This window comes from Hyperolius riggenbachi, chromosome 1 (assembly GCF_040937935.1).
Source record: "Hyperolius riggenbachi isolate aHypRig1 chromosome 1, aHypRig1.pri, whole genome shotgun sequence".
Classification (NCBI taxonomy): Eukaryota; Metazoa; Chordata; class Amphibia; order Anura; family Hyperoliidae; genus Hyperolius; species Hyperolius riggenbachi.
In genome coordinates this window covers 607,367,103-607,394,604 of record NC_090646.1, presented here as the reverse complement: position 1 = coordinate 607,394,604, position 27,502 = coordinate 607,367,103, and the positions used below count along the sequence as shown (strand labels likewise).

Below are 27,502 nucleotides of genomic sequence, written 5' to 3'. Positions count from 1 at the left end.
AAAGTGGCCTGTCGCCAGCACACGTGAGCGTGTGCGCGACAGGCCGGCAACAGCTTGCCGCCAGCTCCCTCCGCGTACACACGCGGAAGAGGGATCAGCTGAGCGACGGAAGCTGCCGCCGACGCTCCTCCCCCGCCGCCAGAAGCTCCGTGTTGTGGATAGAAGTTGCTGTCGCTAGTCCGCATACTCACGCGGACTAGTGACGGTTGCGGTGGCAACTGTCGCCAGGCGATTGAGCGGTTCAATCGCCTGGCGACGTGCGACAGTTCGGGGTGCGCGCCCGTGCAACGCCGCATACTCACGGGCGACCTGTCGCCGCAACACGCGCGCGCCGCGTGTTGTGGCGACAATTGTAGCCCGTGAGTGTGGGCCATATCAGCTCAGGGTCGTCAAGAAAAGTTTGTAAACATATGGGCCATTTGGGAGGATTATAGAGTCAGATAAGGCCAAATCCTAAAAGAGCAGTTCGTAACCCACGTTGATGCATACATAACTTGCCAAAAGGGGTTAGGTTTCTCCCGGATATCACTATTTAATTATGATAAGGGGTGATGTATGTTCAATGTTTAATACCTAATTTTTACCAATCAATATATTAAGAGAAAGTGAGTGATCCTATTTAGATCATATTTTATATGTGTGGAATAAGGTCATCTCTGCCTTTTAGTCAAAAGAAGCTCCTCTGGTATTGCCATCCCTTTCCTGTTTAATGTTGGTTTTGTACTCCCTCTGTTCTCCCCTCTCTTACCCTTCCCTTTCCTTACCCATCCCTCCTATCTCCCTTTCCCCTCCCATCTCCCTTTCCCCTCCCTCCCCTCTACCATACCTTCCCTCATACCCATGCTCCTTTGGGATGACCAACTACTAACCTTACAATTTATACACTCATTGTAAGATAATTGTCTGTAGTAACATCCTTATATCTTGTAAACCAAAATTCTATGTACCCATGGGAGCAATGTCTGTTTGTATGAATAAAACAAAATTTCAATAAAAACTTATATTCAAAAAAAATAAATTCAATATTGAAAAATGTAAAGTCATGCTTTTTGGTCATACCAATGGTCTAGCACCATACAAAATATAAGTAAAAAGCAGAAAATTACCGCTCTCTGTACAATGGAGAGACAGCGCTGGAACACAGGCGGCCAAGCCCGATTGAAAATGTACAGAAGAGGAGGATGATCCGCACAGATGTTTTCAAAAATTCAACATTTATTTAGGACAAATTGCAGTACAAAAACGAAGCACAAGACTGACATGTTTCGGACCCTTGGTCCTTAATCCTAGTCAAGGGACCAAGGGTCCGAAACATGTCAGTCTTGTGCTTCGTTTTTGTACTGGAATTTGTCCTAAATAAATGTTGAATTTTTGGAGACATCTGTGCGGATCATCCTCCTCTACTGACCATACAAAATAAACTGGATACAGATGGTGACATCAAACTTGGAGAAGGACTTAGGAGTACTCATCGACAACAAGTTAAATAATCGTATTCAGTGCCAAGCCGCTGCAGCTAAAGCTAATAAGATTTTGGGATGCATTAAAAGGGAAATAAAAACTCGAGATGCTAGCATAATATTGCCCGTGTTTAACTCTCTAGTAAGGCCACATCTGCAGTATAGAAGATCAGTTCTGGGCACCACATTACAAAAAAGATATTGCAATTTTAGGGCAGGTGCAGAGATGGGCAACAAAATTGCTACGAGAGATGGAAGGTCTCACTTACCAAGAAAGGCTAGATAAACTGGGTTTATTTAGTCTAGAGAAAAGATGCCTTAGAGGGGATCTAATTAACATGTATAAATACATCAGAGGGCAATATAAAAGCTTGGCGGATGAGCTTTTTGTCCCTAGGCCTTTTCAAAGAACTAGAGGACATGATCTGCGCATGGAGGAAAACCGTTTTAGCCATTTATTTAGGAAAGTGTTCTTTACAGTAAGTGTGATAAAGATGTGGAGTGCATTGCCACAGGAAGTAGTTATGGCAAAATCTATACCTGCATTTAAAGGGAGCTTAGATGCTTTCCTTGCGTTGAAAGACATCAATGGCTATAATTACTAGGTAATGCCCAGTGGTGTTGATACAGGGATTTTATTTGATTGCTATCTAGAGTCGGGAAGGAATTTTTTCCCTTTTGGGATTAATTGCACCATGCCTTGTAAGGGTTTTTCGCCTTCCTCTGCATCAACAGGGATATGTGAGGGAGCAGACTGGTGTTTTACTTTGTTTTCTGGTTGAACTCGATGGATGTATGTCTTTTTTTTTTTTTTTTTTCAACCCAAATAACTATGTAACTATGTAACAAACGCAGTTAGAACGTTTTTATTTTTTAATACATCCAAGAAATGTATATGTACTTTAAAATATTCATACAGAACACCATTGTAATTGCACCACTGTTGAAGATGCAGCTTGACCAGCCTTGAGTAGAGTTTGGTTGATTAGTTGAATTCTGGAAGAGACAGTATTTTCCTATATCCAGTGTTTATAACAGAGACAGCAGATGAATATCTAATAATGCGTTTTTTACAGCTTTCTTTCCCCACGAATATACAGTTGCCACATAAAAACATCCGACGTTCGCCATGCCGCGTAGTCTGATTTCACCTTACAAAGAGCCAGCCATTCATTTTATTATTTTTTTGCTTCTATGAATAATTACCGCTTGCCTGTCTATCTACTTACGTGGTGAATTTGATTATTATGTCTCGTGTCTGTTTCTGTTATAAAAACATTCGAGCTCTGTAGATGTGAACAGAATACTTCTTTGGGGTTTTAGCCATTATGATTTATTGCCTAAGTAGGCTGAAATGTCATAAATGCGAAGCTTAGAAAAACAGTTTTGGTTTCTGTGATGTGGTTCAGCGTGTATTAAATGGGAGTCGCGTCTTTTTAGCATCGCATGGAAAATGGACTTCTCAAGGTAGAATTTTGAGAACGCTAAATCATAAACCCAAACATTCTATTACTACTCTGTATACTGAAGGCTTCTATCTTGGGGAGATGGCTCACTAGAGAGCCCAACATAACTCTGTAATTCTAGTCTTTCTGTTTCTTCTATATTGAGTCCATATGTATATTGATGTTCTACCACAGCTCATTGACAGTAGCTTTTCTTAGTAGAAAGTGTAAATATTGAATATTTCTATCTCTTCCCCTTAACGTGTGTATCACTATGTGGATTTTGCATTTGGAGCAATTTTTACAATATAGGTAAAACGTATTTTTCATGCTGATGGTTGAATAACCAAATACCTTAACCTCCCTGGCGGTAAGCCCGTGCTGAGCATGGGCTATGCCGCCGGGAGGCACCGCTCAGGCCCCGCTGGGCCGATTTGCATAATTTTTTTTTTTGCTGCACGCAGCTAGCACTTTGACGTCACGAGTCCCCTTTGACGTCACGACGTCGGTGACGTCATCCCGCCATGGCGACAGGGGAAGCCCTCCAGGAGATCCCGTTCTCCGATCGCCGGCAGCGATCGTCTCGCTACATGAAGAAAATTTTTTTTAAACGTATTTGCTGCCCCCTGGCGGATTTTGCCAAACCGCCAGGAGGGTTAAAGTACACCTGAACTGAGAGGGATATGGAGACTGCCATATTTATTTCCTTTTTAAAGTGACTGTAAAGGCAAATAAAAAAGGCTCTGGATCCTATAGAGCCTTCCCTGCCCTCTCTTGTACCCCTCGTTCCAGCGCCATCACCTGTTTAATTTGCTGCCTTAAGGTGACTTTGTAAGCACTTGTGTACCCGAGTGCTTCCAAAGACGGACGGTTCCGTACCGCACATACACTAGTAGGCATGTAAGCGCACTCACACATACGCAGTACAGAGGGAACACGAGTGCTTCTGAAGCCTCCCTAGGGCTCACAGGCATGTATTCGACCAATTGGTCGAGTTCACACAATCGGAGAGCAATCGCGATCGGAGCTGGCAGGCTGAGTTTTTTTAGTATCTAACATTTATTTATTTCTAAAGCGCTGACATCTTACGCAGCGCTTCACAAAGTATAGTCTTGTCATTTGACTGCCCCTTGGAGGGGCTCACACTCTAATCCCTGCCATAGCCATATGCCTATGTATCATTTGTGTAGTGAGTGTATGGGGCCATACACTCACAATGGGGCCATACACTCACTGTGTAGGAGTCTAGGGCCAATTAATTAAACTGTATGTGCGTTTTTTTATTTCATTTGTCTTTTTTATTTAATAAAAAAATTGCAGCAGCAATCAAATACTACCAAAAGAAAGCTATATTTATGAGAAGAAAAAGGGGTAAAATTCATTTGGGTGCTAAGTTGTGACCGAGCAATAAACCATTAAAGTTGTGATGTGCCAATTTGTAAAAAAAAGGGCCTGGACACTTGGGGGGAATGAATTTAGAAATGCCAACCTTAAAGAGATATTGTAAAACCAAAAACGTCCCCTGGGGGGTACTCACCACGGGAGGGGGAAGCCTCCGGATCCTAATGAGGTTTCCCCCGTCCTCCACTGTCCCACGGGGTTTTTCTGCAGCCCTCCGAACAGCGGCCCGACAGATCCGACAGCCTGTTCAATATTTACCGTTCCAGGCTCCAGCGGGTGCGCTGTTGCGGCTCTTCTGACGGAGATAGGCAGAAATAGCCGATCTCAGTCGGGTCCGCTCTACTGCGTAGGTGCAGGAGACTTGCGCCTGCGCAGTAGAGCGGCCCGACGGAGATCGGCTATTTCCGCCTACCTCCGTGGGAAGGAGCGGATCCTGCGCTGAAGCCAAAAGGTAAATATTTACATCGCCGCCGCTCCGGGAGGATTTTCACCGCCGCCGTGGGACCGATGAGAACGGGGGAAGCCTCAATAGTATCCGGAGGCTTCCCCCCCACCCGAGGTGAGTACCCCCTAGGGGAGCTTTTTTTCGTTACAGATTTTCTTTAAAATGACAAAATATTTTGTGACAACCTAAGTGCGCTTTAACGCTTGCTGCTGTTATTGCTATTTGTTTTCTTAAAGTACATCTGAACTGAAAAAAACAAGATACACTTTTTTGTAGTGTACTGGTATCTGTTCCACAATACAAAGCGTATTTTGCAGCCAGTGGTTTGCCGCCGCAATCTTGTTATTGGTATTCACCGAGGTTGTGCAAGCAATCTGACCGAGGCCTGGCACCAGCCTCATCCCTGGTCCCTGGTAACAGTACCTGGGTCACTGTCTCTTTGGAACTACATAAGCAGTTTGGCGGCTTCCTGAATCCTTCAGCAGACCAACAAGCCTGTGCAGGGACTCGCTAAGTGTATTCAGCTCCATGCAAGTCAGAGGTTTATTTTGGCCACTCTTCCAGCCATGGACAAGTGTCATCTGGTCTGAGCAAGTCCAAGTAAGCTCCCCATATAGTCTATTAATGATAGCACTAACAGAGATCAAAAGTGCTGTGCATAATGTAAATTACAGAGGTCCTACATAGGTTCAATAAGACCTATTTGCATCTGTGTGAGTATGTAAATGGCTAAAGAGAAATAAATCAGACTAAAGCAAAATTAAAATCACATGCAGAGTGTGCTTATTCTTGGTTGCAAAAACCTCAAAAATCTCTATATGGACAGTCCAAGCACACATCTAGAGTCAATAAAAAAATTACAGAGACAATCTTCTTATAGACAGCCCACTTCAATTGATGTATCCACAATGCATAATATTCCTTGGGGGAAAACACGATCCAGCACCGGGGCACCCTTTGGGGAACAGACTCGCCCTATAGGTGTGACCACTGTCGGGTTTGTCAGAATGTGCTCTTATGCAAGGAACCTTCCGTGCCTCAGGGTCCTGCAGCTTTAAGATGGTCTGTATCACTCAAGTGGGTGCCTCAAAGGTCCACGTATGCCAAGTAAAATGAAGCTGCTTGTGTACAGCCTTTTCTTCTCAATGCAGGAGTGCTTAGTTCCACTAGCCACGTGTGGACCTCTGTCGCACATGCCCAGTTAAACCTATTCGAGTCAGATAGGTATAGAAGGCCCCTGCGCTGGATCGGTGGGCTGCAGGAGGATCTGCAAAACCACTGGACCATCCATAGGCTTTCCACCAAAGAGGTAAATATGTAACTTTGTTTTTTGTTTTGTTTTTTAATTGAGGTGTACTTTAACACATTGATATCACCCACCACTTTTTCCACTTGTATAATGTCTTGATTGTTAAGAGAGATCTTGTACAACACTTGTATTCTGCGAGCTGAAATTCTTTTCCTTGATGTCACTTAAGAGTTCTGGTGGAGGGAATGGCTTGTCTGGAAAGCCAGCGGAGAAAAAACACACGCATACACAAATTCGTCAGTGTTAATCTCAGACTAAATTATTTTGGCTAAGATGAAATATTGCTTTAAAGACTCCTGATGCAATAAAATGCCTTCCAAATTCCTAAAGGACTGACACGTTCCTTAAGTGCAGCTCAGGCCTCCATGTTCTGGTCTTTAGCAGAATCTCAAATAACCTTGTTAGAGAATCAACTCTCGCCCGTTCCCTGACAGCAGACAGATCTCATTCTCCTTTCTCTTTTTTTTGTGTTTTTTTTCTCACTGTCTAATCACAGTGTTATTGCAATAAATGACAAGATATTCTAAAATACAATTGAGGTGCAGATAAATGAGGTCAAAATTTGCTTCACACTGGGTCAAAGGTGTGACAGCGTTTTGTCAAGCCTGGAGCTAAATCAAGTTGAACAGCACTTGGACATATTAGATTTTTCCTTGAATTGATGTTCAGCAATTCTTAAACACTAGGGTAATTACCCAGTTCTTGCACATCAGTCCTTAAAGAGACACTGAAGCGAAAAAAAAAATGATATAATGAATTGGTTGTGTAGTACGGATAATTACTAGACTATTAGAAGCAAAGAAAATATCCTCATTTTTATTTTCAATTATGTAGTGTTTTTTTTATTGCATCATTCTCTAATATTTGCATTTTCCCCACTACTCAGCATTCTAAAGGGGCCCATACACTTATACTATGTCCCGCCGATATACAGCAGATTCGATCACTGTGATCAAATCTGCTGTGAAATCGTTGCGCAAACGCTGCCCGAACGATCGATTTCGATCTGAAATCGATCGTTCCATCGATCTGTCCGTGTTGAAGATTTCGCTCGATCGCCGGTGGGTCGGGAGTGCGTCAATAGCAGTGTTCTAAAGTCTGACGACCGATGCTAGCGGTAATACATTACCTGTTCCGCCGGAGCGTGTCCCCGATGTCTGTTCTCTGCGCTGGGCCCCAGGGCTCTGGCTGGCTTCACTTACTTCCTGTCGGGAGAAGTTTAATTAAAAGTAGAACGCCCTCTACTGTTTCAACTTCCCCCGGCAGGAAGTAAAGTGAAGCTGGAGCCGAAAGCGGAGAAGAGGCAGCGGAGACCGGGGGACTCGCGCCGGCCGGATCAGGTAATGTATGTGGGGGGGGGGGGGAGGTGAGTTTGGTGCGGCGGCAGCTCCACAGATGTGTGAATTGGCTTCATAGTGAAATCGATTCAAAATCTGTTTGCAGTGTAGGCAGCCAATAGATCCCTCTTTGATCAGATTCAATCAGAGGGATCTATCTGCTGGTCGATCTGGTGGCAATGATGATGTAAAATGATTTTTACAGAGCAGGCTGTGAACTTTTGACCTGTCCTGAACTGTTCTCTGCAGAAGAAAAAGCCTGACAGCTGAGATGATAAACTTCAGATAGCAGAGCTCTCTGTGACTTTGAAAGTCATGGAGCTGAATGGCTTATTTTGCATAGATAACTAGTGTCTTAACTCTTCCTGTACTGGATACCATATTAGACTTATGTCTCTGTTCCCAATGTTTTATTTCTTACCTGTACTACACATACAAATCCTATCATCATTTTTTTTTTACTTCAGTGTCTCTTTAAAGAGGGATTGTCAGCCACAAAATCAAATTCCATTTACCCACTGCTCTGCGTTTATTATGCATCCTGCAGCCTTACCCTGCATTGCAAACACTCTTATCTATTCAGAAATATATTTGCTGTAATAAATCGAATCTGTCAGCCTTGCTCTATTTGGCACATTGCCGACAAGAAGAAAGCTTGTCATCACCCCTCCCACATTCCTGCTCCTCACTGATTGGCTGAGGGCAGTTTAGTGTGACATGGGGCTGAAATCTGATCTTGCTGTGCTCACAGGTTTACACATCAAGCTAGATATGACAGTGCAGACTTTCGCAGAAAAAAAAAACCAACGGAGGAAATGACGTCAGGATTGGCTTCAGCAAGAGGGAACAAGATGGCAAATGCCAGAACAGAATTACCATATACAATTCACTGAAATCAAAATGTGGACAGTACAATACATCTGTTATGTAAGTAGAACCAGTACAGTAGCTATCTACTTAGATATGTTTTTTATTTTCTGGCATAGTAAGGCTGTCCCTGCTTCTTTAACCTAATTAGCGGTATGCCCGACACTGTGTCGGGCATACCGCCAGCTGTCCCCAGGAGGCCCCATTACAATTTTAAGTGATTGGATAGTTCTAATATCTTCAGCTAGCACTAGGCTAGCTAGCAGTGGTGGTCGCATCCTTAGATTACGTCTGATTTCCCCCCCCCCCCCAATCGCCACTAAATACATTACACCCCCTGGATCCAGCGATCGTGCAGCCTCCTGGCACATCTCCGTTCCTGTCTATGGGGAGGATCGGGTCTGCGCATGACGTCGCCAACGTCATGACGTCACGTTTGATCCTCCCCATAGAGAAGAGCGGAGCTGTCCGGAGAGGCTGCAGCGATCGCTGAATCCAGGCGGGTAATGTACTTAGTGGCGATGGGGGGGGGGGGGGGGGGCGGTAATCAGACGTAATCAAAGGATGCCGACCACCACTGCTAGCTAGCCTAGTGCTAGTGAAGATATTAGAACTATCCGATCGCTCAAAATTATAATGGGGAACTCCTGGCTGCATACCTTCCGGCGTGCGTAACGCCCAGGAGGTTAGAGGAGCATTCCACAGCATGTCATTGGGCTGGGAATACAATACTGTATAAATAACGTTTGTATTTTATACCTATGTATTTATTTTCTCCTTTAAAAGAGATCAACAGAGAAACTTCTGAATAGTGTTGACACGTCTTTAGTCGGTATTCTGACTAATGGCTGCAGATTAGTCTGGAGAGACAGATGGCGTGATTGACAGCTCCAGAGATAATAGAGGCACCTTGAGGAACAATAGACTCTGCCTGTAAGAAAAACTTACTTTTTTTGTATTAGCAAGGCAGCAAGTACAGAAAAGCATTCTGGCAGGCAATTTAAAGTTAAACTGTAAGTGTTTACAGTTTCAGGTCGACAGGTTCCTATGAATGTGTTTGGGACACTGAGGGGACATTAAATAATGCATACTTTCCAAGACGAGTTATCTTCATTCTAGATATCTTCTTATTGCACCCAAGATATGTGTCTCCCTGCAATCTCCGATGATGATGCAACATGCTCGCCTGCCCACCGATTGGTTTAGAGATTGGGTCGGAAGTGTTGGAGCAGTCTTGCATGCCAGGTGGTTTTCTTACATGCCGTGCAATGTAAGAGGCCCAGGGAGCGGGGATATAGGGGATAGTAAGGCTACTTGGATGCATTAGTACATACTTTTTAGGCTACCCAGCCCAGCTTAAATGGAGACTGAAGCAGATCTTGTGCAGTTAGTCATTAAGGGGATCATCTAAACCACTTTTGTTGTTATGTCTTCGGATTCTCTCCTTGACTAATACTGGACCACACAAAACTGGCTTAAGCCTTGTACACACTAGATGGATCCTGGCCGAGGAAGCTGATCTCAGCGACTTTCTCTGCCGAGAGTGTACAGTGTATGACGGCCCACGCATCCATGTAATTAAAGCACCAGGAAATTTTGGTGCAGGGTAAAGACAATAAACGGCTCTCCCTGCTCCTGAAAAAGCCCCGACAGCGTTAATTACCTCCAGGCCACAGTGGATTCAGGGGAAAGGCGTAATTTGGCTGGCAGTTATTGCTTATGACGGTGCATGGTGCACCCAGATTTCCTTAGATTCTCACCCCCAAAATGCGTTGCTGAGAAAGCTGGACTGGCTGCTTTGCCAGCTTTCACCTGCCCCTCCATGCTGCTCCATTGTGCATTATGCTGCAGGACTTCATCTCCCCTCCATAGAAACAGAACTTGTAGGCTTATGTCGTTCAAAGAACTGAGCGCTAATCCCTGCAGGTGCTGGTGATTACATGTGCACCTTAAAGGATACCTGACCCAAGGCAAAGCTACCTATGGTAAGTACACTGGAATGTTCATGCTGGCTATACCTCTTTGTATAATCCGTTTCTCTCCTTGGTCCTCTGTCCACGTAATCGCCATGAAAAACTTGACTTTTGGCTAAAGCCAGGTTTTCAGACATGAAGAGGCAGGCTTCAGGTGATGTTCCTGCCCATTTATTCCTCTTAAGGGGAATGAATGTGGACTGGGAAGAGGATGCTAGCCCTCCAGAATGGAGCTGGTAACATCTGGTGTAGCTAGAATAACCAGCACAAGTGCGTCAACTGCATATGGATATCCGATCGGACCCGTTCACACGCATACCAAAGTGGAATTTTCACTGGGAGTTTCCGAGTGGATCAGTACTTGAGAATTGTACAGACTGTCAAGGAGGTCGTTTGACTTTGTAATGTGCCTTGTTTACATAAATGTGAACTTTTAAATACATCAGCTGCAGGTACAGCACAGTTAGGTCTGTCATCATTCTGATAGCAGAGCTGAGGCGCAGATTTACATCACAGGAGCCTATAGGCACAGATAGGCACAAATGTCCTGGCCCCTTAGACTTCGCCCTCCATGAACCTACAAACCCCCTCCGAACTGCACCGCTAGATGTGCTCCCAAGAATTGGGTATTTAGGGGAACATCGGTATTAAGTAGCCAGAGGTGCCCCCAACTGAAGGGAGATCTCATCAGTGGAATACCAAGACTGGGGTAAGTAACCTCTCATTGACACTTCACTCGGGACTCTGAATAGGGAAGACGGGAGGCATTAGGGGAGGGGAGTCAGATGCCTTTCCATCATCAGGCGACTGTAGGCACGTGCCAACAGTGCCTTATGGTAAATTCAGCCCTGGCAGAGGTTCAATTGCTGAACTTCTATTTTTGTCCCATCACTTCACAACTTCACTAACACAGGGCAGTTATATACACAATGGGCTTGATTCACTATGCGGTGCTAACCTACTTAGCTCGTCTAAAGTCTTTAGGCGCGCTAACCAGGGTGCTAAGTAGGTTAGCACCGGTTTTCTCAATCAGATCGCGTGCTAAGTACTGCACGCAAAGTGCTATGCGCTCGCTAAGTCCCATAGGCTTTAATGGGCACTTCGCGCGGAGCGCTCTGTGCAGTGCGAGCGTAATGTTTTCCGCTCATAAAGTTTTGCACGTGTAAAGTTTTGTGCGCAAAAAGCTTGTTCAGACGTGCTAAGGGGGGTTTCACAGGCGTGCTAACAGTTTGCACCGCTTTGTGATTCAAGCCCAATAAGATCACAAATCCACAGAATTTTCCAAAGTAAAGCTGTGGGATGAGCAGAACTGTGAGTCCTCTGTATGACTCACTCCTTCTATCTTGGAAGGAGTGCACATTTTTTTATATTTTTCAGGTTAAGTCAGCAAAAAAAATGATTGTAATTAAAGTAGACCACTTCTATAGATGGTGGAGGATTTCCTTGACAGCTTAGCAGGAGCATTCCGGAGGCACCAGAAATGGCACATCCATCTGTGCTGTCTCTCGTGTAAGTTGACAGAGTAGCTCTACCGTATGTTTTTAAGGGATTAAGAGGATCTGTCACCATGGGGATCAGAGGCCATTACTTAGAAGTACGTGGCATTATTTCTAGGAAGAGGAAATGTGGAGGATTAGATAAATGACACCTATGTTTTTCAATGTGAAATGGCATTGGCTGTTTATTTGAAACAACACACTGTGATACTTCCTATCAGTAATATTCTGTCTGTCAGTCCTAGTAGACCTCACTAGCTAGGTAGCTTTTCTTGTCTTTTCTGTCCTGCAACAACTCCGTTTACTCTACCAAGCACATTTAAAGGAAACCTGAAGTGAAACTAAACTTATGAGATGATGAATTGTATGTGTAATACAGCTAAGAAATAGAACATTAGCGGCAAAGAAAATACTTTCATATTTTTTCCAGTGCAGGAAGAGTTAAAGTTCAGTTCAAAAAGCTTCAGCTTCTCTGAGGTCTTCGACCCACTGGGTCTAATACAGTCCTGTTTTCTGGAGCGCTGGTTAGACAGCTAAGAAACCGAGAGAGACAGCTTTAGATAAGGTTTTACTGCAGGAAAGTTTAAATGGTCATTATTTCTGCTTTGCTTTATAGCTTAAAGTGAACCTCCGGATTAAAAATCGACTCAGCAGCACTGAAAAGGCCTGGTGTTTCTTTAACAGTTTCACAGCATCAGTACTTTGTGTCTCTTCTACAAGCCTCAGTTTTAGCTGCACAGAAGAAAACTGCCCGGGCATTTTTCCCCTGATGCTTTGCAAACCATGATGGGATTTCTGATTTTTTTTGTTCTCGTTCTGCTGTTTTGGTGCAAATTTTTTTTTTTTTTACATTTTGAATTTGACATGTGAAGCCTAGCACATGCAGCTGGGAGGGGTTATCAGGACACAGGACAGTTGGAACTGTGTCTTATGCTCTCTGTCACCTCCTTTCAACCAAAAACATGGCTGCCCCCATGACAAAGATGGCAGCCCCCATGAATCACAAACATTTGCCTGTTCTTTTAAAACAGGGTGGGTAAAAGATTATATTACCTATCTATTCTAATTAACATAACTAATGTAACTTAATGACAGTATGTTTGTTTAGGCTGAAGTTCCCCTTTAAATGAGTGTGGTTTTAAAACTGCAACCGTGGCAGTATAACGCAAGGTTATAAAAAAAGCTATATAACTGAAAATAAAAATGAGACATTTCTTTGCTACTAATATTATATTCATTATTCGTACTACACATACAATTCTTTATCTCATACATTTTTTTATTTTTATTTTTTTTTTTTTTGCTTCAGGTTTGCTTTAAATGTGAGGACATTTTTTTGTATTGATATTGTCCTATTTTCCTGTGAAGTAAGTGTGTTGTAATGATTTGTGTTAGTGAATATCAAAGTGTTAGTGCGCTTCAGTGTTAACATAGGGCATTGCTTATGAACTAAGGGCTCATTCACACTATGTGCTGCTTTGTCAGTTCTGACACACCGCACATAGTGTACGATCTACATGGCAACATGAAAGTCCATAGACTTTCATGTTACCATTCACATTACAGTTGTGCGTTTCCATGCGTTACGATGTAATACGATGTAACGCTTCTGGGAACATCTAATCGCACAACGCACACATTCTCTTGATAGGTTGGCTGCCAACGTCTGTGCTCCTAGCGCACCACAACGTGTATTCTGTGCGATGGCCGCATGATGGCAACGCATGCACAAAATCGCGTTCGTGTGTGCGCTCTGTAGTGTGAATGAGCCCTAAAACCCCACTTTAGGAAATCAATGTGTCGTTCCTACTACATACAATACATAAAAATTTTGTGGCTGTGCCTATACTGATAATGCAATAGCTGCAGTGTGTGGTAATTCTTGCTTAACATTTGAACATCTAAAATGTTCTCCAATCCCCAGTTGTAAATGCAGACGCATTGATGCAACATGGCGTAAGTACAGGTAAATATGCATTCATCAGCATGCGCCAGGGCAATTTTGGATACCTGGAGTCGTTCGTTTCATAAACAGAGGAGACAGAGACAGAGTTGAAGTCAGGTGATTTTTTTTTTTTTTTTTGTACTGATTCCATAGCCCTGACAGGACTGTGGAGTCGGAGCAATTTTTGGGTACCTGGAGTTGGTGATTTCATAAACTGAGGAGTCAGTCAGGGTTGGAGTCAGATGATTTTTGTACCGATTCCATAGCCCTGACAGGACTGTGGAGTCGGAGGTTTCATAAACTGAGGAACCGGAGTTAGATTGTTTTTACCGACTCCACAGCCATGGCTCCAGTGCCAGCTCTGCACAGGGTGATTTGGAGTGATTCCACGTATGCGAATTTGGACGAGCAATGACCGCATATTGAAATCAAGAAGTTGCTTACAAATTCATGTGCTTGGGGGGAAAAAAATGGATGACCGGCAGCATGGCATGGCTAGAGGAATGGGGATACGTACTCACATCAGAGCAAGCACAATTGGAAACTGGCCCTAACATTTTAAAGATCGTAAACTATAAGAATTTACACACATCACCTGGCTGGCAGAGGAATATTTCTGCAAATCACATGCAGTAGGCAGATAAACACATTCTCGCTACTGTGGCATCCAAAGTCCATCACAACATGACAGTGTGGGCCTTCCAACCGCATGTGGTATACCTCTCGCTAATTATATGTTTACTGCTGGAATTACTGATGTGGGCACACAGATATAATCTGCACTGTGTCTGAAACATCTATGGCTGTCTGTCTCTCTGGTCTAGCAGAGTGACAGGATGTTATGACTGAAAAGTAGCGCTTTCGTCTGGAAGTTAAATAATTAGGTTTTTAATGTTTCATCGCTGGAGAAACTGTTCTGTCCGCTGCTTGGCAACCCCTTTTAGCTTTAAAGGCACGCTTATATGTGCTGCTATAACCAGATAAGACAAAATCTTACACACGTTTCCACCAGATACTGTCTGTTTAGGCCTCATTTACACTTCTAAACACAGATGACTGTGACATAGGAACTCAACGCACGCGATCGCACGCCATCTGGGGTGCCGTGTGTTGTAGTACAGTCTGATATAGAGGCGGCCCGAGCGCTGTTCACTGCTGACTAGGCACAGCATTGACTTGAGGTAGTGGGATTATAGCCCCCGGAACGCGGTGCCTTTTTTGTGCAATAAATTCTACTTTCAAGCATATAAGCCTAGACCCTTCTATTAGGTAAGCTGCTCTCACCTTTTATCTGTTACCATTGTTCTTAACATTTTTATATACAATTGGGCGCTTCTCATTCCCCTATGATGCACTTCTGATGTTCTTGCATGTTGCACACCATACACATTGCAGAAATGCGCACACCAACGCGTATAGTTTGAAGCTTGAAACTTGTATATGCATGTACAGAGGGCAGAGGGGGACACTGGAGGCACAGGGGGGCACAGAGGAGGTACAGGGAACAGTCATGGCACAATGTTCCGACTTAAGAACAGATTCAGGTTAAGAACGAGCCTACAGTCCCCATCTCGTTCGTTAACTGGGGACTACCTGTAAATAGATATAGGAAGTGTTTCTGATTCTGAGCATCGATCAGAGAGGGATGTATCTGATGGTTGTCCTGGTGATCATTGAGTATTGTATGGCCACCTTCAAGTATTTTGGTGGGTAACCTCCCTGTGTGTGTTAATATGCCCCAATTCAATGCATGCATGAATGGGCGTGGATGTGTGCTCACCCCACACCTTGAGTAAGCACGGAATTACACCCCCTAAATGCCGGTAAGTATGTCTATTACTTATTAAAATAATACTTGGTCACAGAAACTCCACTCAAGAAGTACTTGACAAACCATTCATATATTAACTTGACTTCCACAGGCAGTTTTGGCATCTGATGAATGAGGATGGATGGTTTATCCAGATCAAAGTGTCTAATTAGTTCTTAGCTGCTGTAAATAGACTGCAGGAGCACCTCAGGGGTCTCTCCCCATAGAGTAAACACTGAGGCTTAACCCCCTCAGTTCTAAACTTCAGTTTTTTTAGGATTTCCATAACTTGTAATTTTTTTTGTTTGTCCATGAATGTTATCATGCTGTGGCTTAACTTTTAGAACAGAGAAGAAATTCTGAGTTTAGTTCTACTTAAAGAGAACCTGAGATGAGTAGAAAAAGTTTTATACATACCTGTGGCTTCCTCCAGCCCCCTTTTTTTTCATTTACTTGTTTCAGGTACACTTTAAAGCCTTTTTTTCTTCGGTGTGCCGTGGTTTACCTATCAACATCCTGTATACATAGCAACAATAAATGTGGAAACTGTGATATTGTTTAGTGTGTAAGTAAATCTTCTCGGAAAGGCTTATACCCTGCTTATACCCTGCTTCACCTACAGTGACAGACTGTTTCTACGCCATGTGTATATATAAGCTGTATTTCATCAAGCAACTCCTCTGCAAACTTATTGTCCTTAGTTAAACTTTTGCCCAAGGTTACGTTGCTCCTTATAAAGTCAGGACTGGCTTCAAATGTTAAATTGTCTGTTATCTTCAAACTTGTAGACACTGATATAAACATATCCAGAAACCAAAGGCATGCTTTTGCTTTGTAGCAGAAATAGTGGAGATACATGAAGTGTTCAGGAAAACTGCACTACAACAAAAGCTGCATGGATGAGATACATGGGCACATCTCCGTTGTGCAATATGCCTGTCTGAAAAGACGTGGCCTGATGCCCAGAGCTCTGTTGTGTGTTACTGTAGCCGCCATTCAGTTCTGTGATCGAGAGACTGCACAGATACAAGCATGCCCCTTTGTTTGGCATGGCAGCACTGAGCTTCAGTCCACATGTGTGGAAATGTCTGTCACCAGTAACCATCAGCAAGTGCCAAAACAGAGGGATAAAAGTATTAACATGTAGAAAGGAGTGTAAGCATTCTACTTGCCTCCTGAAAAGTATCACAAAGGTCATACCAGTCGTTTGATAGACACTGATGCACAAAACCACGGTGCTATTGCCATGCACAGACAGCACACAGCAATATTACTTTTAATTCCAGCAGCATGTACAAGTGCTGCCAACCTTGGGGAAAAAAAAGCTCAAAAAATGTACTGATAGAACATTTTTTTTACTGACGTGTAATATTACTCAAATTAAAGGAAATCTGAGCTGTGGATAAACAAAGAATCAGTACTTACCCGGGGCTTCCTCCAGCCCCATAAGTGCATGCAAGTCCCTCGCCGTCCTCCCGCGGTCTGCTGTTTAGCCACAATCAGCCCTGGTAACAGGCTCAGTCTCGGCCTTCTGTGCATGTGCAGACCTCCCGCGCATGCGCAGAAGGCCACAACTGACCAGACTGAGCCTGTTACCCGGGCTGATCGTGGCTAAGCGGCAGCCCGTGAGAGGACGGCGATGGACTTATGGGGCTGGAGAAAACCCTGATTAAGTATTGATTCTTTGTTTTTCCACAGCCCTGGAAACTACACTTTAAGTTTGTGATGTCATACACTTGCCCCACATGCAATACACTGGCCACCGCATGGGGCGTGAATGAGAAAGAAGAGTGCAGACACTGGGCAGGTAAAGTATTAATGCACGGGCACAGGGAGAAGATACATCTACATTTGGGGGGAACTCAGCCTTGGGTCCCTGTTGCGTTTTCCACTCGCAATTCTCATACGCCGTGACCACCGCGCACCAAATGGAGCATGTCTGCCCAAGATTTTTCAGCATATACATTGGACCAGTTTCAACTCAAAATTGGACAAATTGCAGATCGAACATGCTCTTGGCGGCACAGATTTTCACCAGATTCAATAATAATTATTGAAACTGATGGTCGTTCGGCAGCCGAGTCTTCTGATGTATGGCCACTTTTAGCTAGAGCAGTGTACATTCCAGAGTGACACATGAATTGATAAGCAGTAAGGGAATAGAGAGGTTTTTTTTTTACTGACACCACAAAGTTATCATGGACTTTACTGGCCGCACCAGATTTGTTTATTTTTTACTGACGGTTGTCAACATTGGCATGCACCGCAAGTTACACTATTAGTGAGAGACCCGGTTATTCCAGTAGCTCGACCGTTGCTATGGTAACAGGTTACTAGGGAGGGATGCTGGTTTCCGTAACAATAGTCATGCTTCTCGAGTACTGCAGGTCATGCTATTAGCTTAAAGAGAAACTCCGACCAAGAATTGAACTTTATCCCAATCAGTAGCTGATACGCCCTTTTACATGAGAAATCTATTTCTTTTCACAAACAGACCATCAGAGTGCGCTGTATGGCTGATCTTATGGTGAAACTCCTCCCACAAGAAACTCTGAGGACCGTGGTACTTCTGGCCGTTTCCGGTCTGTGAACCTTGTTGCATTCTGGAAAAAAAACTGTTTACAGCTGTTTCTAACTGCCAAAACAGCAGCTACATCACCTGCCAGCAGTAAAAATGTCACCATGTAATAAATGTCAGAATGTAAATCAGGGATTTAAAAGATTTTACAATGGGCAAACACTGACTAAATCATTTACCGGTATACATAATTGTAAAAATGAAGCACTTTTTTATTACATTATTTTCACTGGAGTTCCTCTTTAACTTGCGTTACATGCCTCCGGAAGTAACGGTAATATTGCTGTGCGCGGTCTGTGTGAGGCCCATAGTGTGATCAAAGCCGTATATATAGAATGCATTAAATATATTTGACCGCTTTCCTATGGTCCCTTTAGCCTGAATGTTGTGAAGCATGTTAACTCGTGTTTTTAAGTTAAAAGTAAAAAAGACAAATTATCTCTGAGAGGAAAGTTGTAATTACAGAAGAGAATCTGGAGTAGAAGTGTTTTATGGGCAGCTGACTTATCTGCACACGTCCTCTTCCTTTCTTGTATGTTCTAGTTTTGGCATGAACCACGATGGAATTGGAAACTCCTGCGGGACCAAAGGTCACGAGGCTGCCAAGTTAATGGCGGCTCACATTACGTCTAACACAAACCCCTTCTCCTGGTCGGCCTGCAGCAGGGAATACATCACCAGCTTTCTCGAGTGAGTACTTTCTGCTTCCTCCATCTCTATAGATTTGTGTAGCTCTATCATTGCTTCTCTTGACATAACACGTGTTGATGCTTTTGAAAGGATTCTTTAATAGCCGCATGCAGTGTTTTTTCTGTCCTCTAGACATGTTAAATACTTTTTTCTCATTGTGTAAATGTGAAATGATGCACATGACTATATCCTACTACCACTTGCAGCCAGCAGGTAGCTTAGTCTAAGAAAAGTGTAATGGTGCCCTTACATCTAGCTATGTATGGGCAGAAGATCAACCAAGAGACCGGTCTCTTTCACTGGAATCTGACCGGGGAGAGATCTGTTTGCTGCCTGCTCACCGCAGGCCAAATCCAGAATGATTTCAGCATGAAAGCTTTCGGAAATCGGCCTTGTGACCCTGCCTCCGTCACCGTCCCCTGTTTCCCCTGCTGCCTTGCATTATTACTATTATTATTAATTTATAAAGCGCCAAAATCTGCATTGAAATATCTCACCTGCTCCAGCTGCCACCACAAGTCTACCAGCTCTTCTTCCATATATGTGCCCCATGTGCCTGCTGCGCATAGAAGTGCTGTATGCAGAAGCCACATGGGACCCGAATATGTGGAAGAAGAGCAGGTGGAGCCGCGGCAGCAGGCGGAATAGGTGAGATTTTAATGCACGGGCACTTGGGGGGGGGGGGGGGCACCACACACACACACACACACACACACACACACACACACACACACACACACACACACACACACACACACACACACACACACACACACACACTGGCCGGGATTTCGTTGTTCGCCTCAGTCGCAATATCACACTCCATTACCGCTGCACCCGATCCACAATGTCAGGCCAAGACTTTCCAGCATGGCCGGTTCATACAACTCACCAGTTTTGGCACAAAAATCAGTCGAGTCCTCAATTGGGCATGCTTGTTGCGGCACCAATATTCATCCAATTCGATAATTACTGAATCGAATGGTCAGTCACCAGCAAAATCAACAGAAGGTTGGCCACCTTAAGCCTTTCCAAGCTTATAGGACAAATGTAATAATGAGATCAGGTTACACCACACTCTGTCATGACCCATGCAAAAAACCCTTCTCCTTACTTCCAGCAGGGTAAATTCAAACCTACCATCTGTATGTCTTATCAGAAGCTGAGATTCCTTCAGATCAGACTAAAGGTGCCCATTTATTATACAGTCTTAATTGTACAATCTTACCCCTTTTATGTAAAATTGGAGACTAGCTAAAGCCTAAAGCATAGGTGTCAAATTCTAGCCCATGGCACCATAACCTTTAGCCCACCATTGGTTACAGGGGTTAGCATTGGATTTGTCCAGTAAGATGGATATATAGAGGAAATTAGAATGCATTAAATATATTTGACCGCTTTCCAATCGTCCCTTTAGCCTGAATAGTGTGAAACCTGTTTTTACTCATGTTTTTAAGTTATACAGTATAAGCTTGAAAAGCCATAAGGTGGCCATACTTCTGCTGATGTTGCAGCTGATTGACCATCCCATTCAGTAATTATTGATTTATTTTATAATTTTTTTAATTTATTTTCACCTCCAGATCACTATAAAGTGACACTGAAGCGAAAATAAACTTATGAAATAATGGATTGTATGTGTAGTTTGGATAATTGATAGAACATTAGTAGAAAAGAAATGTCTTGTATTTTTAATTTCAGTTTTATATAGCTTTATTTAAAACATTGCATCATTCTGTCATATTTGCAGTTTAGAAACCACAGTCTGTGTATTTTCAGCTTTAAACAGAGTAGAGCTAATGACCATTTGAACTTTCATGCAGTAAATTCTTATCTTAAGCTGTCTCTCATTGTTTTTTGGCTGTTCAAGTTATTTGGAAAACAGGGCTGACTTCAACCAAGTTGGGTCAGAGAAGCTCTTTTGCATAGGTAACAACTGAAGTGTTTTACATTTTCCTGTACTGGAAAACATGAGACTTTTTCATTGCTACTAATGTTCAATTTGTTATCTGGACACATACAATTCATTATCTGTACACATACAATTCATTATTCATTATCTCATAAGGTTATTTTTGCATCAGATTTGCTTTAAGGCCAGTGTTTTTGAGGAACCAATTAATTAATATGAGAATGTGATCTCCTTGCAGATAGTATAGAGTGACTCTCTCCCTGTTCTAGGTCTTCGCCTAACTGGGCCTTCGCACCTTGCTAACACACAATTCAGCTGGAACATTGCATTATTAGCCATATGGGCATAAATAGGGGAGTAATTAGATTGTCAGCTGAAGCTTCACCTCTCTGATGACTGACAGTCTATCATGGCTTCAGAATGTCTGCCTGGGGGTGGAGAATGGCACTGAGTTCACAGCCGGATACTGCTGACTGGGAATTCACACAGCATGTAGGTTTCTGGTTTATTTTTCAAAAACTGTACTTTTTTTCATATTTTTAGGTTTTATATGATGAAAATGACAGTTACAGAAAACAGTTTTCACTGTGGGCATTACTATGGAGGACTGTGCCCAGCACATCCAGCATACAGAAACAATCTTCACTGGCTCTAATACTGTGACTGAAATCTGTTAAAAATAATAGAAAGCAGAAATATAGCTTCAAATGTGTGTAAATAATCATCAGCTGAAGCATTGTGTTCCTGTCTGTGTCTCTCTCTCTGCCAAGCAGTATAAAGTAAACCGTTTACAGCCAGGTTATAGTACAGCTTGACCTCCCCCTCCCCCCGATGCCCACACATAAATTGTTACAAAACAGATGGTAAATACAGCATTACTTTCACACAAGCTGTGCTAAGAGACATCTGAAAACCATTTTAGTGTTTCTGGCTAAAAGCTCTATAGGTATGTGTGTGTGTTTACAGAAAAACAGTTTCTTTGATAGTTGTTCTTTAAAGTCTGCCTGAACTTAAGTTTTAACAGAAGTCCCTGCTGCCCTACACTGCTGCCGTGTGTGTGTGTGTGTGTGTGTGTGTGTGTGTGTGTGTGTGTGTGTGTGTGTGTGTGTGTGTGTCCCTGCCATGTCTTGAAGAGGGAAAATTATTTATCCATACATTGCAAAGTGAGAAGTTAAAAACCATACAAGCGATTTCAAGAAATGCTTGATATTTGCCATGTAATTTGTTTCTGGTGTTTGATCCACAATGAACCTGCATGTCATCATATTTACTGTTGGTGGACAAGAAAAACTAGACCGCTCCAACTGCCATTATTTATAACCACACCCACTAACATTGCAATAGGCTAAAAAGATTTTTGTTGTTGTTTTAAATAGATCTACATATGCACAGAGGGAGATACTGGTTGCTTGGCAGTTGGAAACAGCTGTTATTTCCCATAATGCAAAAAGGTTGACAGACAAACAGTCAGGACCTAGGTCCTGGCATCACACTGTGGGAGGGGTTTTACCACAATATCGTACAGACCCCCCGATGATCTTTTTGAGAAAAGGTAAAGTTTTCTCATGGGAAAATTGCTACTTATTGAGATGAAGTTCAATCCTTGGTTATTGTTCCTCTTTAAACCTAGCCAATCAAACTTACCATTGGGAAAAGTACTAGAGGATGCCCAGACTTATAATAGACTGGGTTAACTTTTATCCTCTATTGTGAAGTAAGGGCCTTTTCCATGGGAGGTTGAAGGCTGCGAATTCCCCACCAGTCAGCAGCTCCCATGCTGCAGTTGGCTGCTTGCTAGCTCGGCGCAGCAGTTAGATAGAAGGCCCCACCCTCCTGCCGACAAGCTCACACCTCAGCCCTCTGTACAAAAGGGCCTAACGTTTGAACATGCAGAGATAGCTAGAGCATTGTTGGTGCAAAGGCAGCTTTTAGGGATTATTATGAGGGGAATTGAACTAGTTCTGTGTAGCCTGATGGCTTTTAGTAATGTTTTGGAATGCAGACCTTTTCCAGCCACCATCCCGTATGATATGGAATTTTCGAGTTGTGCGCTGTTTTTTCTGGAACCCCTCTGACTTCTAATGGGTTTGTGTGACACCAGTGTGCAGGTTATGAGAGAGGTTTGGGGTAATTATGTCAACAGAAAAGTTTTCCAGTAATTAGACTCATTTTGGTTTATTTGGCAGATCTGATTTTCTAGTTAAACAGCGCTGAAGTTTTTTGTGCTTTTCCAGCACATATTACTGAACTGATGTTTTCCATGTGCCTTTTGGTTATAAACTTGTGCTTTATTCATTTTTCATTTATTTGTCATTAATCTTTGATTGTCTCTTTTTTTCAGTAATACTGTATTGGGCTTTTTTTTGCATTTAGCAGAGTAGGTTTTACACTTGTTAAGTTTCTTCTAGTTATTTATATATGCTGTTGGTTAGAGATGGTCAATTAGAGGCAAGTTATTCCAACTTGCATGCAAGTTTGAAAGGGATCCAAGCAGCTTTCTTTTTCTTCAGTTTGACCTGGTTTCTAACAGCTGTAGGAGCTGCCATTCCCCCCCTTCCCCTTCCCTCTGCCCTTATTTATCCAGGGGAAGGTATGCATGTAATCAATTGGGACTCTATAAACTGTTTGAAATTCCTCCCCACCCCCTGCTGATGAAAGCTTTTGTTTGCCCATTGCTACTGCTAATTACAGCATTCCTTATCTGGCTGCTCTTTCTGTGGAAAACAGGCCATACAAGTAGAGCAATAAAAGCCCCTAACAAACATTTAAATGTAAAAAGCAGAGGTAGAACGGAATTTTCTTTAGTAATGAGCCACATTGGCCTCAATTCACTAAGCTTTACCAAACACTTTATCGAACGTTTGATAATTTACCTCATCGGTAAAATCTAATTTTGAATTCACTAAGGTGTTATAGATTTGTTTAACGTTTTATGGATTAAAACATTTGATAAATAAATAACACCTTAATGAATTCAAAATTAGATTTTACCGATGAGGTAATTTATCAAACGTTCGATAAAGTGTTTGGTAAAGCTTAGTGAATTGAGACCTTTGTTATTAAACATTTTATAATATGCTATTGAGATGCTCTGGGTGCTAAAAAAGATGATTGGTTCACTGCAGCTTGGGACTGGTCCAGTCAAAATGATCAGGAAGTGCAATTGATTGGCCCTTTTACAAGCTGCATAAAATTTGCATGCACATTGGCATTGTTTACATTCATTAAAGCAGCAGGGTCAGCCATACTATGCCAGGAAAAAACACATAAGTAGATAACTACTTTTTCTACTTGCATAACAGATGTAGTGTACTGTCCATGTTTTGATTTAAGAAAATGTAAAATAAAGAGAAAACGGTTTTAGTCATTTTCCATCTTGATTCCATCTGACTGAAGCCAATCCTGATGTCATTCCCTCCCTTACTCCCCCCCCCCCCCCCCCCTTTAATCTGCACTGTCATAGCTATCTTGCTTTGTAAACACACGAGCGCACAGGCATAAACCATATTTTAACCTTTAGCTTCACACTGAACTCTTCCCCCCCCCCCCCCCCCCCCAGCCAATCAGTAAGGGGCAGTAATGTGGGAGAGGTGATGACAAGCTTCCCTATCGTAGGTGATGGCGAAGATAGAGCTAAGCTGACTGAGATAAGATTTATTACAGTAGAAACATTTCTGAACAGATTGGGGTGCTTGCAGTGCTGGGTGAGGCTCCAGGCTGCACAATGAACACCGTGCAGTGTGTAAATGGAATTTGATTTTGTGGCTGTCAATCCCTCTTTAACCGTTTCCAGCAATGTCTCACCCCCCCCCCCCCAACTCTCTGTTGGATTAGTTAAACCTTTAAGGCCCTTACAAATGCCATATGAAACTCCGGTATGTGTATGATGCCCCCAACTGTTCAGCCAGCGATTCGTCTGGGAGATTACTGTGGCCGAGCGATGGGAGATGGCCAGTTCTCTCCAACTTCTTACCCCCTCAGCAAGACGTCACTCCTGCACTATGTGCTTGAAACTATTCATACCCCTCCTGGCTACTTGATGTGTCTGGCCTCCTGTCCATGTAGCCGCTGTTTGCCCTGTTCCTGTCCGCAAATGGGATCAGTTGGAGCCCAGCGCATGCACAGTATACTCTGTGCTTCCTTGTGTCTCATGCTCCCGTACGGCATGCGCAGAAGTCCCAGGCTGGACGCGACTGAGCTGTTACCGGAGCTGATCGCGGCTGAGCGGCAGACCGCGGGAGGACGGCGTGGGACTTAGACAGGCTTATGGGGCTGGCGGAAGCTCTGGGTAAGTATCAAATCTTCTAGATTAGGTTAGAATGATTTTCAATAGATTTTCTATTGAAACCTATTGAAAATCGATGGGCTGTGTGGGGTAGGAATAGATCCCTCTCTAAGCAAATCAAAACGGGATCTATATTTTTGCCACTTTCGGTGGCGTTCTAGAAGTGTATGGTACCCAATTCTTCCTGTGGGTGCTGCAAGATGACTGCAGTTGTACAAACCGTAATTTACTAACCCGTCATACACCAGGTGAGGGTTGGCAACAATTGTGACCTAATACAGTAATAGGTTGGCATTGTATAAATAAAAAATGATAGCGATTATAACAGGCAATTGTTTAGAAAAACATCCAGGCCAGTATTGCCTCGTCTCCTATGTTCTCAGACCTTAGTAAATGAACCCCACTGAACTGTCCGGTACTCATCTGGCTATTCTCAGCATTTATCTTTATCCAAGACACGGATTTCCACAGTGTTCTCAACTATTAGCTTATTCTTATTCAGCTGACTGTACAAAGTAACCTGCTTCTGTGGTTTGGAGGGGAGGGGGGGGGGGGGGGGGGGGGGGAATCTCTGTGTCTTTGTGAAAAATTATTATTATGCCAAAATACAGTTAACTGAAGGGCAAAGCCTGATTAATTTGTTGGCTGATGATCTTAAATGTAAAACGTAGCTTGTTCTGTAAGATTTACTTTGGCAAACGTGACGGTATCGGGAGGAAAACGCAAGTTTATGTGGAAACATTTCAGGAGATCATTTCATTTTAAACATAGTGAGCGAAAGCTTTTGTGATTCACTGGATTCTGAAATTCTGTGACTGCTTTTAGGATTTTTCTTGTAATTATTACTTTGAACAGATACTCGGGCAATGAGTGTTCGGGTCTCGTTCCAGAAAGTGACTTGGCTGTCCATGTTAAGAATACATTTTCATGGTCTAGACAGAAGTGTACCTACTCTGCTTTTTTTTGGCTATGGACAAGTGACAGGGTACAGGAAAACCCACCACAAACTTTGGACCCCATTCAGCAATGCTTCGAACTTTGCCATTTAGGTCCTGCCAATGTAGGTGTATTAATGGATTTTAGTTTGGAGTCCACAAGTGGAAAATTAGCAAACACGCTTATTGAAACTTTTTCTTAGTTTGGTAAATTTATTCAAATTTGTGGAACATCAGGTGTGTCCACCATCTACAGCTGGAAAGCCTGTCATGAGGATAACTTTCCACAAATCGCAGTTATTAATATTTATTAACCTTTTAGCAGCCAATTTATTTAGAGGCTTGCAAGTGCTCCAGACCAATTTATTTTAGAACATTTTTTTTCAGTGGAGATTGACTTGAGCAGAGGCAGAGCTACTGCACAAAGCTCTGCCTCTATCAGGAAGTGATCCCCGAATTTTGGGGGTATAAATACATTGTTCTGCTGCGGGAATGCGGCGTTTCAGCTATGATCTTATTGCTTAAAGAGACACTACAGCGAAAAACTGTAAATTTTAAAATATGTGCAAACCTATACAAATAAGGAGTACATTTTTTCCAGAGTAAAATGAGCCATAAATTACTTTTCTCCTATAATGCTGTCACTTACAGTAGGCAGTAGAAATCTGACAGAAGCGACAGAAGGTTTTGGACTAGTCCATCTCTTCATAGGGGATTCTCAGCAAGGCTTTTATTCTTTATAAAGATATTCCCTAAAAAGGATTTAAACAATGATGCTGTCCAGCTTCCCTGCTCCCTACACAGTTTTTTGGCAGTTGGACAGAGCAACTGCCATTCACTAAGTGCTTTTGAATATAAATATATCCCTGAGAATCCCCTATAAAGAGATGGATTAGTCCAAAACCTGTCACTTCTGTCAGATTAAGTACCCCAGGGATGCAACGCGTTTCGCAGGCTTAAGCCCGCTTCATCAGGCAATAAGATGGGGACAACAACTGTAGACAGGAGACAACAAATATTGCTATAAAAATTGCTTCAAGTATTTCAGGAGTAAATTTTATACAAAGTGCAATTAATAACATATTGGGGTGAACCCCGTGTAGTAGTAATGGTGCTTCATGTTATATAGGCGGTATTGAGGGTATGTACCCGCTAAAAGTGCTAGTGCCGTGGAAAATAGGGATTTTGAGAACTAAATTTAAACCTAGGATAAAAACTTAGGGCAATGCGCTAGACATTGAAAATGGGGATAATGGTTGATTATAAAAAATAATGGTAATATTAATATAAATATAAATATAGATCATGTTCGAACATAATAGTGGTGGTAGTGGTAGGGTGATTAGTGTAATGTAAAGAGGAGATGCAAATGATCATTAACACTAAAATATTCTAAAGTTTTTATAGTGGGTAAGCAAAAAACAAACACAGGGCATAGTGCACAAAATTGACCAAATTGACAAATTATTCTTTGATTTCTCACTTTTTTCACTTATGACTTTATTTTATGTAATTAGCCCTTGATCATGTTAGCCCTTGATCATGTTATTTCCAGTTGCTTTGCAACACACTCCGTGCCCAGTAGCAACATGGCCGCCCGATGCTTTCGTCTCC

The 27,502-nt window shown here is 42.8% G+C and overlaps 1 protein-coding gene across 6 annotated transcripts in view; it reads left to right on the top strand.

Moving 5' to 3' along the window:
- The window catches only part of ADAMTS6 (ADAM metallopeptidase with thrombospondin type 1 motif 6), a 410,266-nt gene that overhangs the window by 214,056 nt on the left and 168,708 nt on the right, over positions 1 to 27,502 (top strand). For all 6 annotated transcript variants that reach the window (XM_068249826.1, XM_068249813.1, XM_068249820.1 and 3 more), the window contains one exon: positions 18,610 to 18,756. In XM_068249826.1, the coding sequence (XP_068105927.1) occupies positions 18,610 to 18,756 (147 nt within the window). The remainder of the gene's footprint in view (positions 1 to 18,609; positions 18,757 to 27,502) is intronic.